This window comes from Boleophthalmus pectinirostris, unplaced genomic scaffold, assembly GCF_026225935.1.
Source record: "Boleophthalmus pectinirostris isolate CB_2022bp ecotype Guang Dong unplaced genomic scaffold, ASM2622593v1 HiC_scaffold_14, whole genome shotgun sequence".
In the NCBI taxonomy this organism is placed as follows: Eukaryota; Metazoa; Chordata; class Actinopteri; order Gobiiformes; family Gobiidae; genus Boleophthalmus; species Boleophthalmus pectinirostris.
Window position 1 is genome coordinate 12,451,521 of NW_026571047.1, and position 16,179 is coordinate 12,467,699.

Consider the following 16,179-nt stretch of genomic DNA (forward strand, 5'->3'; position numbering starts at 1 on the left):
TTGTAAAATTGTTCCGCTTTTTTAATGTTAAAAGTACTTAAAGAAGCGCTATTGCTACATATGAAAAATATAAAACGCTAAGCAGTTCAAAATAAAATTCTTATTACCTTTAAACTTATAGAAATGCAGTCTGTTTTATTTTTTATTCAACCATGTAACAAAACACATATTGCCCATAGGATAATATTTAAACAACTGATTAACACATTTGTATCATTTTGATAAAGAAAATGAAAAAAACGCTAAACCCACTAAATCTTCACCCACTGTTAAAAAGTGAGTATTAAAATTGTAATAAATAAACAACAGTGTGAAAAAAAGAAAGAAAGAAACAATAGTAAAACATGGATCACACAACAGATGAATAATGGCTGACGTTGAGGATCCATAAATAAGTCACATTATGAAAGGCTATGCACTTCCCACAGCAGGATCTCATTAAATGCCACAGTGAAGAGGAGAGCTCCAGAAGGTGAGAAGTGACATTTCTGCAGCGAGTCACCATGCACATAGTCCTGAAATCTGCCACTGCTCGGCTCAATAAGCTTCATCACACAATCTGAAAAAACAAGCAAGTTCAAAGGGAAAGAATGTCACTATAAAATCACCATCACTGAATAAAAAAACTGGATTTGGTCAATTGCCAGGGCATAAACAATCAATATGTTGTAAAGATATGATATATGCAACAGTATAGTGGGCCTGCTTAATCAATAAAAATGAACAAAATGCATCACCTTTTGATCCCACAGCAATATGACAGCTTTTTGGCGAAATACTAAAACAAGTGGCCCAATGGGGCATGGCAATCTTTTTCATCATCTAGAGCAAAACATGTTAAATCAGTATTTGTGAAGAAGTTGAAATTTATAGAAGAATAAAGAGCTTTATGAGCATGTAAACCTGTTTTTTAGTTAGACTGTAAAAGGACAACTCCTTCTCTACCCCATAACCTGTGTAGACCACAAGACTGGGGTCTGATGGACAAAAGGCTGCCAAGCTTGGAGGAGGACTACCATCCTAAAACATAATATAAAACAAGTATAAAAAAGTTGAACAAAAGCTGAAGTTAAAAAAAATCATTAAAGAAGACATGATGCTTTTTTATAAGCAAAAGATTTACATTTATAAATTGTGAAACCCATATGTATGACACACTGTCTGAGAGCAGTGGGGGGGATAGGGAGTAAGCGAAAACTGAAAATTTCAGACCACTCAAGCATCGAATTCCTGACATCAGTAAGGATGGGACAAAATCTCGTGTCACAAGCTCTGAGATAAAACTGCCACAAGATTGTGCACACATTTGGATTGTATGAAATGACAACTGGACAATTAATGCTGGTTCTCACTTCTGTAGCCCCGTTGTTCCAAAAAGTTAATGTATTCATTGTATACTATGTCTCTCTCTCGTCTCATCTTGTCCCCTCTAAATGCTAATGATGGGGTAACACTATGCTAAACGTGGTTAAAAGCTCAGAAAAGTTCATTTGAAAATGTCTACTTTAAAGCTATCTCTATATCAGCTATATATAGTGCGTATATTATCGTAATCATCATCATCGTTATTGTCGTCATCATCATATAAAATGTTTACACCGTAAAATATGGTGTACCAGATTATGCCCATACAGTACATACCCCAGTAAACACTGGAGCAGGAAATGTTAACCAGTCCAACAGTTCACATTTGTCTCTCTTCCAGTCACAGACCCAGACACTGACACGTCTGTCACCACTCGCAGCCAGCCACATCTCGGTCCCCTCCAGTCCAAACTCTCGACCCTTCAACATAGGAGACAATATTTTTACATTCATTTTTCTTTTATGCGTTTATTGATACTTAGCGTCACACCTTCAGGGAATTCTGATGACATCAAATGCAAACTGTAAGTATGCTCTGTTAGACTTAATCTGACCTTTAGTTCACAATCACAACAAACAAGCTAGCAGTTTTTCTATTTTTAACCATTTTTGCTGAAATTAAAACACCTAAACGGGCCCAGAATGCCCATATTGGCCACAGGTTCCTGAAAGTCTGTTGTTTTAATCCATTCGATATTTTTCTTGACTTTTCTTAAACAACACATTTTCAGGAGCCTGTGATCAATATGAGCATGGTTCTGTCCTTAGGTGTCTGATGTTCAACAAAAAAACGATGAGAATGACTAACTGAAAAACTTGTTTAAGGACATAAATTATCTTACCTGTTGTGGTTCCTGCTAAGTGTGTTCTTTATGGCCAGACTTTTATCTGAGTTTTGTTTTAACACAATCTAACTTGAGTAACATAGCTTTAGACAGAGAAGTGTCCCTAGTTAGCATCACATCCCCAGCAGATGTTGATGTTTAGGATCACTGAGGACAGTACAATTCTTTGCACTAAATAATCATATGTAATTTCTCTCAATAGATTATAGTAATGAGAAAAAGAGTCTTCAAGGAATGAAAAACTAGTAGTGAACAAAGGAAAATTGTGGTTATACCATAATTTTCTTTGTGTCAACAGAAAATGGCATATATTATTCAAAATAATATTATGACTATATAATTGGCAGTTTTGTAGAACTGCAACAATTACATACATATAAACAAACCTGCTTATGTATACTTTGAATGGTGGTAATGGTGGCCCCTTTGTGGTCCCTGATGACACGCAGGGTAACTCCGCTCTCCGGGCTGCTGACTACTACAAGACCATTTTTTCCAGCTGAAAGGATCACATGGCCTACCCAAAGAGAATAATTTTTAAAAGCCATAATTATAGGAAGTCATAGATGGCTTCTAAAAATACAAAATCAATAAAGAATGTTAAAAAGAATCCCATATTCAAATTCTATTAAATTTCAACTGCTACTTCCCCCCGGTAAGTTGGGAAACACTGTGCTAGTGTGTGGTGCAGAAGAGATTGGAGGAGAAGAACTGACCTTTGGCAGAATACTGAATAGCAGTGACCTCCACATGATGTGGACGTAGTTTAATTTCCATTTCAGATGAGGCCAGTCTGAAAACCCTCACTGTCCCATCACTGTATCCTGCCGCTAAACACAAGTTGTCCTTATTGAAAGATGGGCTCCAACAGATGCAACAACACGCCTAACATATGAGACGAGTCAAAATGTTACAGAGAAATGCCACTGTCATCACCAAAGACAGGTGTTTTATTTATTTATATATATTTATTACCTGGTTTAAGACCTGGAACTGCACCAGTAGCTCGTTGCTGTGTGAGGCCCACACTCTCACACTGCCATCTTCACTGCATGTGGCAAAATGCTTCTCATCACAACTAAAAACCACATCATTCACCTGGTCAGGAGTAAAACAAACGCATGGTCCTTAGGGGACATTTTCATATTTGTGTATGTGCTTTTTTATTTATTATTTCCAAAACCCAATATTGTATTAAGTTGTAGAGCAGGGGTCTCCAACCTGTAGCTCGGGAGCTAACAGTAGCTCTCCAGTCTCTTCCAAGTAGTTAACCAAGGGATTTATAGTAATTGTGCTGAATAACTCAAATTTGATTGATTAAATGCCTATCTCCATTGTAAATGTATCGCTTTGATGCCTAATTTTGTGCACTGATAACTGGAGAATGGATTATGTTTTATAGACGTCAAACTGCACATCATCTATGGCTTGCCATGGTTCTTATATGTACTGAATTTCTAGCAACCTCTAAAATTAGTAGCTCTCCGGCATTTTTGTTTTACAAAAAGTAGCTCACATGAGGAAAAAGGCTGGAGACCCCTGTTGTAGAGAATTGCACATTGATGCACCAATGAATAACAGAGTATAAATGTGACTATTTATTGAAATACTCATTGATCATGACACTTTTTTGGTTATGCACAGTACTGATATTGAAGGCTGTATATATATTTTGCATATAAGACATTATATTGGTACCTTAACCTTGTGTCCACTGACAAGACGAATACTGCTGTTTTCTGACCATTTGATGTACCATAAAGTTCCCGCAGTGGTGCCAACAATCCCCATGTCTATTGCATTATCAAATGCAGCGCTCACTATGATTCCATCTAACAGGACCTCCTGCTTCATCACCACAGCAGCTTCACTGTAGAACCAGAAAGAAGAAAAATAGGAGAAAAATAATAATAATATTTATAATAAATAATATTTGACACATCTTAAATTTTCTTTCAGTTTTAAGGTTGCAGTGCGAAAACATTTTCCATTATTAAATATTGACAACTGATTTGATTTCATTCATGACTCTGGAAAAAGGCTAACCATTTTGATAAAATGTGTCATGATGGAAAATGGTATGACATGACATAAATACAATAAAAGACTATTCTATTAACTATACTATTGTACTGCTTATAAACCACAAGAGCCATCATTTCATTCTGACAATGAACGTCAGCCTCTTTGTTTTCTACCCTTGTGTTACAGGAACATGAAAAATATGATTACCAAAAAACATTCATCAGGTATACAATACAGACCTATGTTCCATATTGGAAATTTTTCCAAGAGACCTCATGCCATGTATAGCTTCTACCTCCCACAGTCGGAGCCAGCGGGTGTTACTGCCAGTCAAAAGATGGCTATCTTGACATCGCAGCACTCCTATATTAAGCAGTCAGTAACTTCAATCACTACTTATGCCCAAATACATTGACAGGACATTTTTGCAAGATCATATTAGACATGCAAATTGTTTGTACCGATTTCCCCCAGGTCTGCTTCCCATGTCATGAAACAACATTGTGTGTCGATATCCCACACGCATACATGGCCTTTGTTGGTTGCAGTGAAAAGGTAGTTGTCACTGTGATAGCTCAGTGCGGTCATCTCCACCACACCAACCTCAATAGGTGGGTCCACACTTTGCACCTGAAAGATTAAGGTCACCTATTAGTGGATGGGTAATGTGGACAATCTGTCCTCTCATTCAAGCACTAGGAATGGCATATTATTTGAGGACAAGCAGACATAGCTACTGCAGCTCCATTTGATGAATGTTGGCTTTACAGTTGAGGTGGGCATGCTGTGGTGCGGTGATTACTTATGTTTGGTCAAATGGCTTGCATATTATACTGTAATACGGGCCATGGTTATTTAAGGTTTCTTACCTTAAGCTCCACATCTGGAACACATTCATGGATGAGACAGAAATAAACTCCCATACTCCCCACACATGCCAGCTGGCTAGCTGCTGTGGGGCTAAAGGCAGCATCATGAAGAGGTCCTGACACTCTGACACTTGAAAGCAGCTGTAGAGTCCTACTGCTCCACAGGGCCACCTCTGGGTCACTGAAGTCACCTAGGCAAAGGCAGTTTAAACCTGCAAGTTAGGTAACAGCACTCTAGTTTATTAGAGAAGAGATTATTGTGGTATATATTAAGCATCAAGTGCCCAGTTTGCCTTATAGTAGAATAAAACTCCTTCAGGCGTATGGGGCCAAACATAGTGAGCCAATCACCAAAAAACTGACCAAACTGTAGCAGTGCTTAGTAAAAACCAAAGTTACAAGGAACATTTGAAGCAAAAAGGCTGTATTAATGGATCACTGGCTTTGTTTTAAAAACACTTCTGACGGAAGACTACTCAAAGTGACTTGCTCGCCAAACAATCTAAACCACGCCATTTGTATTTTACTAACCCACAGAGAGGAAAAAACGATCATCTTTGGAAAATATAAGACACTGCACTGCTCCCTTGTGATGGGAGATGGATTTGCGACATGCTCCGCTCTGGACATCCCAAATACAAATCTGACTTCGGATTCCATTTGTTCCACCAGCTCCCGATGCTACAGTCTGGAAAGCAAAGAAGAGTGAAATCGGCATGTCAGTGGACCCAGTTTCTGTCCAAGTCTTAGTGAACGTGTTAAATATTTGCAAATTATACTCTAGTACATATTAACACAATACATTAATCATATTCTTGCATTTATATGTATGTTTACAATGCTTAAGACATTTTACAGGCAGGTAAAATGGAAAAATATGAAAAGATCATGTTTACAGTTTGCTTACATCCCTCTCTGGACTGTAAAGAAATGAAAGATAACCTGTGCATCATCTGTCACCGCAAGACAAGAAATCTCCTGATTGTGTCCCTGGAGATGTTTCTGGATTCCTGTGTGAAGGTATTCCACCACAACTATACAGCCACAGGAGTAGACAAATAATCCTGCAAACACCATGCAAAAAAGATTTGTAAAGAAATGACACCAATTGTGTGTTTTAATAGTCTAGCAGTAGAGATTCAATCTTATATTATAACATTACAGTACTGTCTTACCTTTATCAGGACTCCATGCTAGGTTGCTCCGCCCATTACCGTTGTAACCAAGTACTGCTTTCAACCTTAGGTTCTGTACCCCTGGTTGGGATAGTAAAGCATTCTGGATACAACAGCAGCAACAAAGCTTTTTAAAAACATTCTTGAGTTGAGTATTATTACTATTATTATTTCTTTTTTTTACCTGATTCACCACAGACTTCTTAAAATGTGGAACAAAATGCCGATAACAGTCTGGACGTACAGCTTGTCTTTTTATGTTTCCTATTGACCAAAATTGCACTCAGAATGGTACTTACATTTCAACTCAAATGTAAAACTCAATGTAATCCATACTCACTGCAACCAAACTGACAGCTAAGAGGAAACGGACTCTGTAGCTCTGTGACTTTAAGGAAAGAGGCTGGAGATTTAGACCTAGTTACCAGTGTTGACTGACATATTTGGGAACTAAGAGAAGGACAGTTTTTCTGAGAATCCACAGCTGCAAAAAGGAGACAAAAATAGAAGTAACACAAATAAATCCATAACGATTTCCAAGACAACACAGAATGTACTAGGGCAGTAATTCCTCAACCTTTTCACAGCAAGTAAGAACCACCCAAGAAAATTAAAATTTCAAATAGAACATTTTGTCCTTTACTCTTACTTGATTAATACTTTTTACTGTTACCTGAATAATTTCTTGAGGACTATTCCTATTTCAAACTAGGGTTAAACCAGGTCTGAAACAAGACTACACAATTTCTATATCAGTTCTAAACCAGGATCAACCCAGTAATCAGACTCTAAATTAATTCTGTTATTTTAGACTGCCGAGTTTGCGTACTATATTTTGAAAATTAGTGCACCAGATTAATCATTTATGGAAGAAAAAAAAAGTCAGAGCTAATGACAAAAAATATAGTGAAGAATTTCAGCAGTTTCGGTACCATCATGATCGAATTGTATGATGTTGCAAATGTCCAGTTGTTGAGGAGGAGAAGAGGGGAGGGGCGCTGCTTGTCGAGGCATGCTGTTGGACAACTGAACTTGCGGTACATCTGTTAAAAAGATTACATAGAAATAAACAACAGCAAACAGCATTTACAGTACTATTATACAATATTACCTGACAGATCTGGAGTTGCACAGCCACTGGTTACTCTTAAAATTGAACTGTATACAAGTAGAGAAATCAAAAACGTTACCATCTGTGAAATACAACTCAAAAACACGCAAAGACCAGTTACCAGTTAACAGCTAAAGAATCTGTGGGTTCAGCGAGGAAGTCCCAAATGAATATGGCATCTCCAACTGAAATTACACTGTGTTGGTCAGGGGTGAAGCCCACCTGGCAGATGGGCTGGCTGTGGCCTATGAATGTCTACAACACATTTTAATGAGAAGTTAGAGAAATGTAAAGAGACATGTAAAGAGACTAAATCTGTGCTATTCTGTATAACTGACCTGTGATTTCTGCTGCACATCATAATCCCACACTTTGACAGAGCTTTGGCCTGCTGTCAAGAGAAACCGGTTGTCCTCACTCACGGACAGAGACGAACAATGCTGCTTGTCCACCTTTGACACCTATTACCGGGCACAAATGTACCATACATTTTCAAAAATGGAGTATGAAACTCCATGAAAAGAACAAAATTATCGGACCTCACCTTTGTTAGTGATAATTTAATGCTTCCTTTTTGCGGGTTTAACTATACAGTTCATAAAAAATAAAGGAGCGTTTTGAAAATGCTGGTTTCAAAAGGGTACCGGTATGTGCAAAAAATAAAATAACAAGGCACTCTCTAATCATTTTAAGATAACTTTATTCATTATGGTATGTCTCGGAGGACCTGCTGGCCTTCATCATAGGGACAAGCAAATGTACCAAGTATGTAAGTATTCATCCTATGAAGCCTCACCACCTGTCAGATAACGTGCTACAGTGAGAAAAAACGTATGTAGACAGTGGTTAAAACCACCATCAGATGGTGGATAAATCAAAGTAACCAGCCTAGAGAAATATTTTAATGATGGTGATGAAAGCCAACAGGGTAAAACTCACCTCATAATTAATAAAAGGTATTTCAAAATCATAAATGTTTTGGCATTTTTTTCTTTGTTTTGAGGTAGGACCAGATAATCACTGAGCAAAATCAAGTTCAAAAGGCAGCACCAGAAGTGCCCCAAACATACCCTGTTCAACCTGGCCCAGGTTACCAACAATAATCTCCTGGAATCTCCTCCATACTCCAGAGAGAGCTGGGAGACACAAACCCTCTTGCAATGGCAGTTAGGTGTCATCCTAGACATGTTGGACTACCTATGCTATGTCTGCAGGAGCCAGCTATTGTCTCATGTCACCAATGACACATGTGGTAACACAAAGCCCACCTGAATGGAAAACTATTAAAGACAAGAGTCTGAAGAAATTAAAAAAATAAAAACTATAAGGGCATCAATGAGATAGACTCCCTTATAGTGTACTTGTTTCAGACACTCCAATGCAACTGAACCTCTGAACCCCTTCAAGTACAGAAAGAACCAGATCAATATTTAAGAAGTGTAACTGATTTGGTGCCAGACACCACTTAGAATTCATTCATCTTTTTTAACTGTATAATTATGTCATATACTGTTATTTCTGTATGCCTGCTCTCCAACTTTAAAACTGGCCAACATAACTGCCTCTGCATCAGCATCAGATAAATACCAGACATTCAAAGTAAATACCTCTCGAAGCACGCGGCCTGTTTTAGTGCTAACCCATAGGACCTTGTTAGCAGAAGTGGAGACCAGCAAATGTTGTGTGGAGGCTGTAGCGAAGCAGATCGTCAGTGCGGAATCTAAACAAGTGCTCTCCACATCCAAAATGCTTACATCTATATGGAGTAACTACAAAATATGAAGAATAGAGTGGCCTTGTAAGAAAAGAGGCATTTGTGAAAAAATGAGAAACTCAAATCAATAAAATTACCTCCTCTAGAGTCCTTGCGTCAGCAATAGTGACAATGCACTCTGAAGGTCCAACAAAAGCCAAGCAGCGACTGTCTTGGCTCACATTCAAAGCATCTGGGGAACGCTTGGTGCCACTAGCAACCATGTTACCTAAAGCAGAATGAACAAAGTAATTTCAAGTGTACAAATGAAGGACTTCGAAATACAGGCAGTTTATTATAGGGACATTGTTGCTCTGAGTTTGACCCATCCTTAATGCAGCTGGGCATCTTGTCAGGAGCAATGGGAGATCACAGTTCAGTGTCTGAGAACTTCAGATGTTGAACTACATTTATTGTCAGCAGTATCTAGCTGGAGCTTGAGAATAATATGCTTTTTTTTTTCAGTTGAAAAAAGCCACCCAGACAAAGACCTAAAATGTTGTATTTATTATTTTGTTTATGTGCTGGTGGTAAGGAGGGGTCAGGGGTCATTGATCAAGGGGGTACAACAAATATAAAAAAAGCACTGGACTGCTGTGTACTTACACACAACTCTAAGTGCAGAGTGGTCCACATTATTAGCATCGTACTGCACCAGAGAGCCCTCAGAGCTAGCACTGTACATGAATTCACCATTATGGGAGAAAACCAAGCCAACCACTTCACCTTTATAATGCCTTCAATTAAAAATAGATATACATTTCCATTATTTTGGGAAACAGCAGTAAATGGATGTATAAAATAATGTCTGTACTTATGCTCTGCCAGTAGTTTTGCACTGGGAATGCCAAAGACCCTTATAATTCCGGAACTGAAGCCACAAGAAAAAACCTGCTCACGGGGATGAAAGGCCACTGAACAGGGGCAGTCCTCAGACACAAAATCATACAGCTAAGCACATAATACAAGGAATTAATTAAAATGAATTACAGAAATGCTCTATAAAATAAATGCAAGCATTGTGGGGGTATACTTGATGTAGTGAATCCATATTCCAAATGCGCACAGTGCCATCAGAGGAGGCTGTTGCCAGATGTCTATGAACCCCACCCAAACTGAAGCCTAAAACAGTGTCTGTGTGAGACCTCATGAGAGTATTGTAATCATGGCTGTTCACATCCAAGTATCCCAGGATCCCAGTGGAGGTAGCTGCCAAAACCTGTAGGCCATCTGAAGACACAGACACTAAACTAACAGGGCCCTCGTGCTCTAAAATGCAAAAATAAGAATGATGAATGAGTACATTACTGCCACAAATAAGAAAATAACTGCCCTTCATTTTCTTAGGGGTAGTTAAAAGTTGTATTTTATCTACCAGCTTCCAGAAAAACTGAGGAAAAATCAAGAGGCCAGAGCCGTAGAAAGCCGTCCTCAGAGCCAGTAGCACAAAAGGATGTGGATATACTAATGCTGTTGATAGCTATGCTTGGACCTGGAGCACACACACACACACATACACTTAAGTCCAGGTACATTTACTTTGAAAAAGTAATCATCATCAAGCCTTTCAAGCAACCTGCTGTGAAGGTCCACTTATTTCGATGGTCTCCATGCTGTTCCTGTGTAGGTTGTAATTTTCGAACATGTTTAATCACAACTCTACTGTAGTCAATCTCAAATATATACCCACTCCGACTGCTTGCATATCTAAAATGAGAGAAATAAATCAATTACCATTTCTTTCAGCATCAAGTGAAGTATGTTTCACTCACAGAGTTTGATTATCAATGTGATGGCAGGAGGAGATGCCCTCTTCAAAGGAAACATCTGTGAAATCTTGTGAATGGTATTCACCCAGATTGACAGGACAAGAGCGCAGTGAGCCATTGCGCATACGCCATAGACGGATATTGTCACGACCACACGACACCATTCTACAAACCAAACCCCAAGACATAGACAGACAAAGAAGCCAAAATGAATCTGGGAAAGGAATATCAGCATGTGCAGCATTGCAGCTGGAAGAACCAAAAATCCAGGAACTGAGCTGAACTACCATTTGAGACCTAAGAGCACAGCAGGAGGCTGGCAACATGTAGCACAACTGCCTCACACTCACTATTTATTGCCAAAGGCACAATTCTAATTTTCCAATATGATAATGTGGCCTTCAAATAACAAGAGTTTTCTTTTCGCCTAAGACAACTTTGGTAATTATAGAGGTATTCATTTGTTCATCACAACTTATCTTTACAACCTTTCAAACTGTGAACCATTTTATTTAATTTATTTTAAGTTTTAGACAAAGCTATATATTTATGTATTCACATTTGTCAGTGCCATAAATTAAAACCAAAACAACTACAGTAGGTTTACATGTTTACTTCCCACCTTAATTCATTAAAAAGGAACAAAGGCATTTCTGAAACAAACATACAAACTAACTGAACTGACTGAATGAATATTCTCAAGTACCTCGTTTCATCAAAGAAGGCCACCTTCATTGTGTGAATGTCCACGTCGGTGTGTGCTTGGGCCAGTACTGTCACAATGCTCTCCTTCTGCACATTCAGAGTGCTCCACACCACCACTAGCTACAAAGGGTCAGATTAGTATGTAAAAGAGTCGGCGCACATACAGAATAAATCATAGATTCTAATAAGGTAGTGGGTTCAATACAATTTCATACTTTTTCAAATTTCATTATCGTATAACCAAATAAAAAGTTGCCTCAGCTTGTTCTCGATTATGGCTGTAATGGTTTTCCCTCTTATTAGTCTCTTGCTGATTAGAATGTTCAGCCTCTCTATGAAAGCCTTTAAATTTCTAATTGAACAAAGCTAAAACAACTAAGATTAAGTGTACCTAAACCACAATTAAAATTAAGGAATTAAAGGGGTATGAAAACGTACTACAGCCACTATAGACCACAGCAAACAGAAAACAGCAACAAGCAAATCTTTTGAATATTTACTAAATCATGGCACTCACTGTTTTACAATGACGGTCTTTACCAACCCCACACAGGACGGCTCCACTGTGCGAGAAACTACCAAACAAATACAATCACATTACTAAACTGAGTAGGCAGTTTCAGGTCACATTTTTGGGGTGTGTAACTTAATACCTAAGGGAGGACAATGAATGGGCGTGGTTCCTTATTGCAGCAAGACAGTTTCCTTTTTGGTAATCCCATATCCGAACAACACTGTGTTGACCAGTTTGGCCAGAGGCGAGAAGGGTAGTGCTGGCATTGAAATCTAATGCAGACACCTACAAAGCAGGAGAAGACAAAATACTCCAAAATCTAATCTCTGAAATTAATTACAGAATACTACTGAATTTAATCAAAGGTCTTTACTTTTTTATTGAGGAAAAAGGCCATGAAAAAGGTAAACTATTGAATGTGAAAGAACACAAAAAGATGTATTTACCTTATTAGTGTGGCCAATAAAGAATCTCTGCTTCTTTGAAGTGATATTCATGGAGACAATAACAGCATGGCATGGATATACCACTTCATCACAGGATTTGGTCCATAGTGCCTAAAAAATGTGTGATTCTTTTATGATGTTTTTGTCCCATTTCTGAATGACACTGATTCATTGCTTTTCTGAGTTTAAAAAACAAACGCAGCATACATGTTTGTTGGTTGCACCACCAAAGCCAATGACGCGTCCGAGTTGGAGAATGGGGTCAGGAAGCAGTTTCTGTTGAGTAAAAAAAACAAAACAATAAATAGCGTTTTAAATTTTTAATATAAAAATTTTGGACTTTCTCTTAAGTTACCTCAAGCTTTGTGAGTTCTTTTGGCAATTTTTGGTTAGTGCAAATCTAGAAGAAAACATATGTAATGTAGTGATCTTGATATAACATGAGAGTGGACATTAAAATCATATTCTAAAATGTATAGCATTCAAGAGTGCTTTACGTCTGCTTCACTCTCCTCGCGCTTTTGGAGGCTGTCACCAGATTGCACAAATACATGGACCCCATCTCCAGTGTTACATGGTGGTTTTGATGAGACGTGATGTGAACTAGGGCAGACCATCTCCTCTTCAAGTAGGTCATGACTGTGAGGAAGCCCATTCTCCTCCAGGTGAGAAGACACCACACCAAGCTCGGGAATGCCAGCAACCACACAAGACTGATCCCTGGGATACTGAAGAATAAAGTAAAATAACATTCAGAAAACACAATGGATAGGAAAACTGGACACTTGAGTGACATTCAGGCATTTCTTTGCAAAATATGGTTAATAGGTTTTCAACTATTCCTTAAAAAGTTAATGTGTAATCTTTACGTGCTTTTTCTAACAATAACTGAATGTAACTTGATTTCATTGTCCATTAATCCATGAACAAGTGCATTTTGTTCTTGATGTCACTTAAAATGTGTTTAGTCTTACTTTTTTGGGGGAGGTAATCTGCTGGATAAGAGAAACACGATCCTGAACTGGTTTGCTGAAGGAAACACAGTTAAGTCTTTCACTAGTTAGACATTTTGGGTTAAACGCTGTCCCTGGAAAGATACAAAAATAGTTTATTTGCAGTTTCATTCCACAATGGAGAAATACAATGTACATTCATACAATGTCTATCAATAAATACATATAGAATTCATCATTTTGGAAAGTACCCATTATCTTTCATGTATTAAAAAAGTGCATCAAGGTTCACAGCATTCATAAACTACTTTAATTCAGTGTGAATAGTAAAGGGCTATTCTACTATGGCTGCACAATCTTACATAAAAAGATCTGGAACACTTTCGGTTATATGTATGCTGTGTAAAATTACATCGCATTGTCAGTGCTACAAAGTGTGCTGAGCTCTACAATAACTTACAAGCTTGTGGGCTGTGGTGGTCTTTTTGAATAGAGTCAAACGGTAACTTAGTGCCTTCAGATGGGAACCTAATGTAACAGAAAAAAACGAAATATTAAACACAATATTTAATGACTCTAATGTACATACAAAGCTGTATAATAAGGTAGAGCTGTGCATTTAGTGGTGTTAGTCAATGATACCCGAGGCTGTTTTTATTCGAGAGGTCCACAGTCAGTCCTCTGTCAGTACAAGCATCTTGTTTAGAAACATTTTATTTCTTTTTAATATGATAGTGATATATTATATAATGATATTGCGTCAGTGAGAAAAACAACCAAAATCACCACTAAACCTTTATTAGGGGTGAGTAATTTTTAGCCTATAGCAGAATAATATTGATGAGAGCTACTCCCAAAACGTACCTAATATAGTCGTAAAGGTCATGCCAAGAACTTCCTCTGGGCACAGGAAATGCCATGTCCCTGGGAACAGGACCTGTACCCCGAGAGGAGGATAACCCCATGAGCCTGGCTTCACTGTAAGACACACCTTCAAAAACAAAGTCAAACGTCATTACAACTACATTCAGCAATACTGAGCATGCAAGGCATACAAAGATGGTAGCAAGTAGGGAAAATGGAATATTACCAGGATTAAACAGGAGGTCACTGGTGAACATGTTTTTCACAGCCATATTTGCACAAAGTTTAATGGTCCTGAGGTGGACGTAGCAGCGATTTAAATATTTAGAGAGTATGGATTGCAAATCCAGCATCAGACAGGTCCAACGCACTGTGGCTGGTGCTGGCCCTATCAACCCTAAAGAAAAAAGAAGAAGAAAAATGCAGATTTATAGACAGTTGTTCACATGATAATAATAACTGGGCTTTTACCTTGTCTGGCCATCTTAGCTGTATTTTCATAAACTGAATCCTCTGCTGCCCCACAAAGGAACGGAAACTGGAGCCATGTAACTGTTGACTTGAACTCTTTAAACATGTTCGAAAATGAGATACGCACCACTTGGCCCTCCTACAAGCAAAGATATACACTTTAATGTAATGTACATCAGATAATACAGCCACTTAACACAGCCACAGAAATTAGCCTGAACAAGCTGTCAAATAACAAAATGTGTTTGTTATAAGGATATCTGCATATTTGAGATTGACCATAAAATAGGGGAAAAAAAGCTTAAGGAGAAGATTCACGGTAAGTTAATTACCATAAAACTAGATAAAATAGTACCTCTGCAGCAACATCAATGTGAACCACAAAATATTTGGAAGGGGTAGGTCGGAAAAGCAGGTAGAAGTACTTTCCAGTCAACCCAAGGCTCTGGCTACTGCTTTTGGGCAAAAGGATGTAGCTGTTAGCAGGAATAGGGCCCTTGATCCTGAACACTGGACATCTCAGAGTTTTATCCTGAGTTCAGTATAGTGGAAAAATATATACAAAAGAATTAAAGTGTATACCGGCTACACATTTTACCAAGCCGTTTTATACAGCAGCCTACCGTGGATGTAGTGACTTCACCCTCTTGTGTTGTTTTTTTCCACTCTTCAATTTTTACATGTTTAAAAATGTTGACATAAGGATGCTGCCAACCTGAAAAGTAGTTTGAAAGAGAAGGATAATAAACACACACCGTTCATGACGGGTCCAAATCTTTTAGTGTAAAGAAGCATTACCTTTGGACGCCATTGTGAGCAACAGATACTGTATTCAATATCGACCTGTTGATGTCCAGTCAGAAACCTTGGGCTTGATGATAGCTAGCATGTGTAGCTTTCTTACAAATTGCAAGACTTTTGCAGATGCCTTTCTTTATATGCATATCTGATACGTAATTAGAGAACGCCACAACATTTAGGTATCTAAAGTAATCCCAAATGGCATCAGACTTGACAAAACCCATCCAATAGTTAAAAAAACAAATCCTTCCCGCTTCAGCCACCGCCGTTGTCACGACAGCGCCGACGCTGTTTCGCAAGTGTTTCTGGGTAACGTAGTTGTTCAACCCACATTTATCTGGACAATTTGCATTGGATTGGATTTAGTTTGTAGTCTCATTACTTTTATACAAATAACATTGACATTAATAAAATTTAGTTTTTTATTAAAATTGCCAATGTAATAATGTAAAATTAGACTCACCATTATGATTCACATAATTTGCAGCTAGACCTAGAAACATTATTACAATG

General features: G+C 38.1%; 1 protein-coding gene across 2 annotated transcripts; it reads right to left on the reverse strand.

Moving 5' to 3' along the window:
• Positions 1-153: 153 nt before the first annotated feature.
• Positions 154-15,919, reverse strand: wdr90 (WD repeat domain 90). Of its 2 annotated transcripts, XM_055150541.1 has the most exons (43): positions 15,664-15,919; positions 15,489-15,580; positions 15,221-15,397; positions 14,866-15,004; positions 14,621-14,791; positions 14,395-14,521; positions 13,991-14,058; positions 13,552-13,664; positions 13,075-13,305; positions 12,933-12,977; positions 12,785-12,853; positions 12,578-12,688; positions 12,271-12,416; positions 12,135-12,192; positions 11,619-11,737; positions 10,916-11,077; positions 10,720-10,850; positions 10,519-10,635; positions 10,177-10,412; positions 9,958-10,094; positions 9,750-9,880; positions 9,242-9,372; positions 8,998-9,159; positions 7,729-7,851; positions 7,512-7,645; positions 7,391-7,437; positions 7,212-7,322; positions 6,620-6,763; positions 6,464-6,543; positions 6,280-6,382; positions 6,047-6,168; positions 5,636-5,792; positions 5,105-5,295; positions 4,697-4,865; positions 4,475-4,598; positions 3,909-4,080; positions 3,186-3,308; positions 2,927-3,095; positions 2,597-2,727; positions 1,642-1,785; positions 904-1,020; positions 738-822; positions 154-559 (listed from the first exon to the last, which is right to left on the reverse strand). In XM_055150541.1, exons 1-43 carry the CDS (start codon positions 15,674-15,676, stop codon positions 402-404), a joined length of 5,490 nt encoding a protein of 1,829 aa, XP_055006516.1. In that variant the 5' UTR covers positions 15,677-15,919; the 3' UTR covers positions 154-401. The 2 variants fall into 2 exon arrangements, 1 of the variants encoding a protein (XP_055006516.1); XR_008631774.1 differs by lacking the exons at positions 154-559; positions 738-822; positions 904-1,020; positions 1,642-1,785; positions 2,597-2,727 and having other exon boundaries at positions 3,059-3,095; positions 3,186-3,288.
• Positions 15,920-16,179: the final 260 nt, after the last annotated feature.

Bases quoted from the DNA above. Each gene is read 5' to 3' on its own strand.
- wdr90 (XM_055150541.1), bottom strand. The intron at 3,096-3,185 runs GTAATAAATATA...CTCATATGTTAG, and splicing joins AGTTCCAGGTCTTAAACCAG to GCGTGTTGTTGCATCTGTTG. The intron at 823-903 runs GTTTACATGCTC...GTTTTGCTCTAG, and splicing joins ACAGTCTAACTAAAAAACAG to ATGATGAAAAAGATTGCCAT.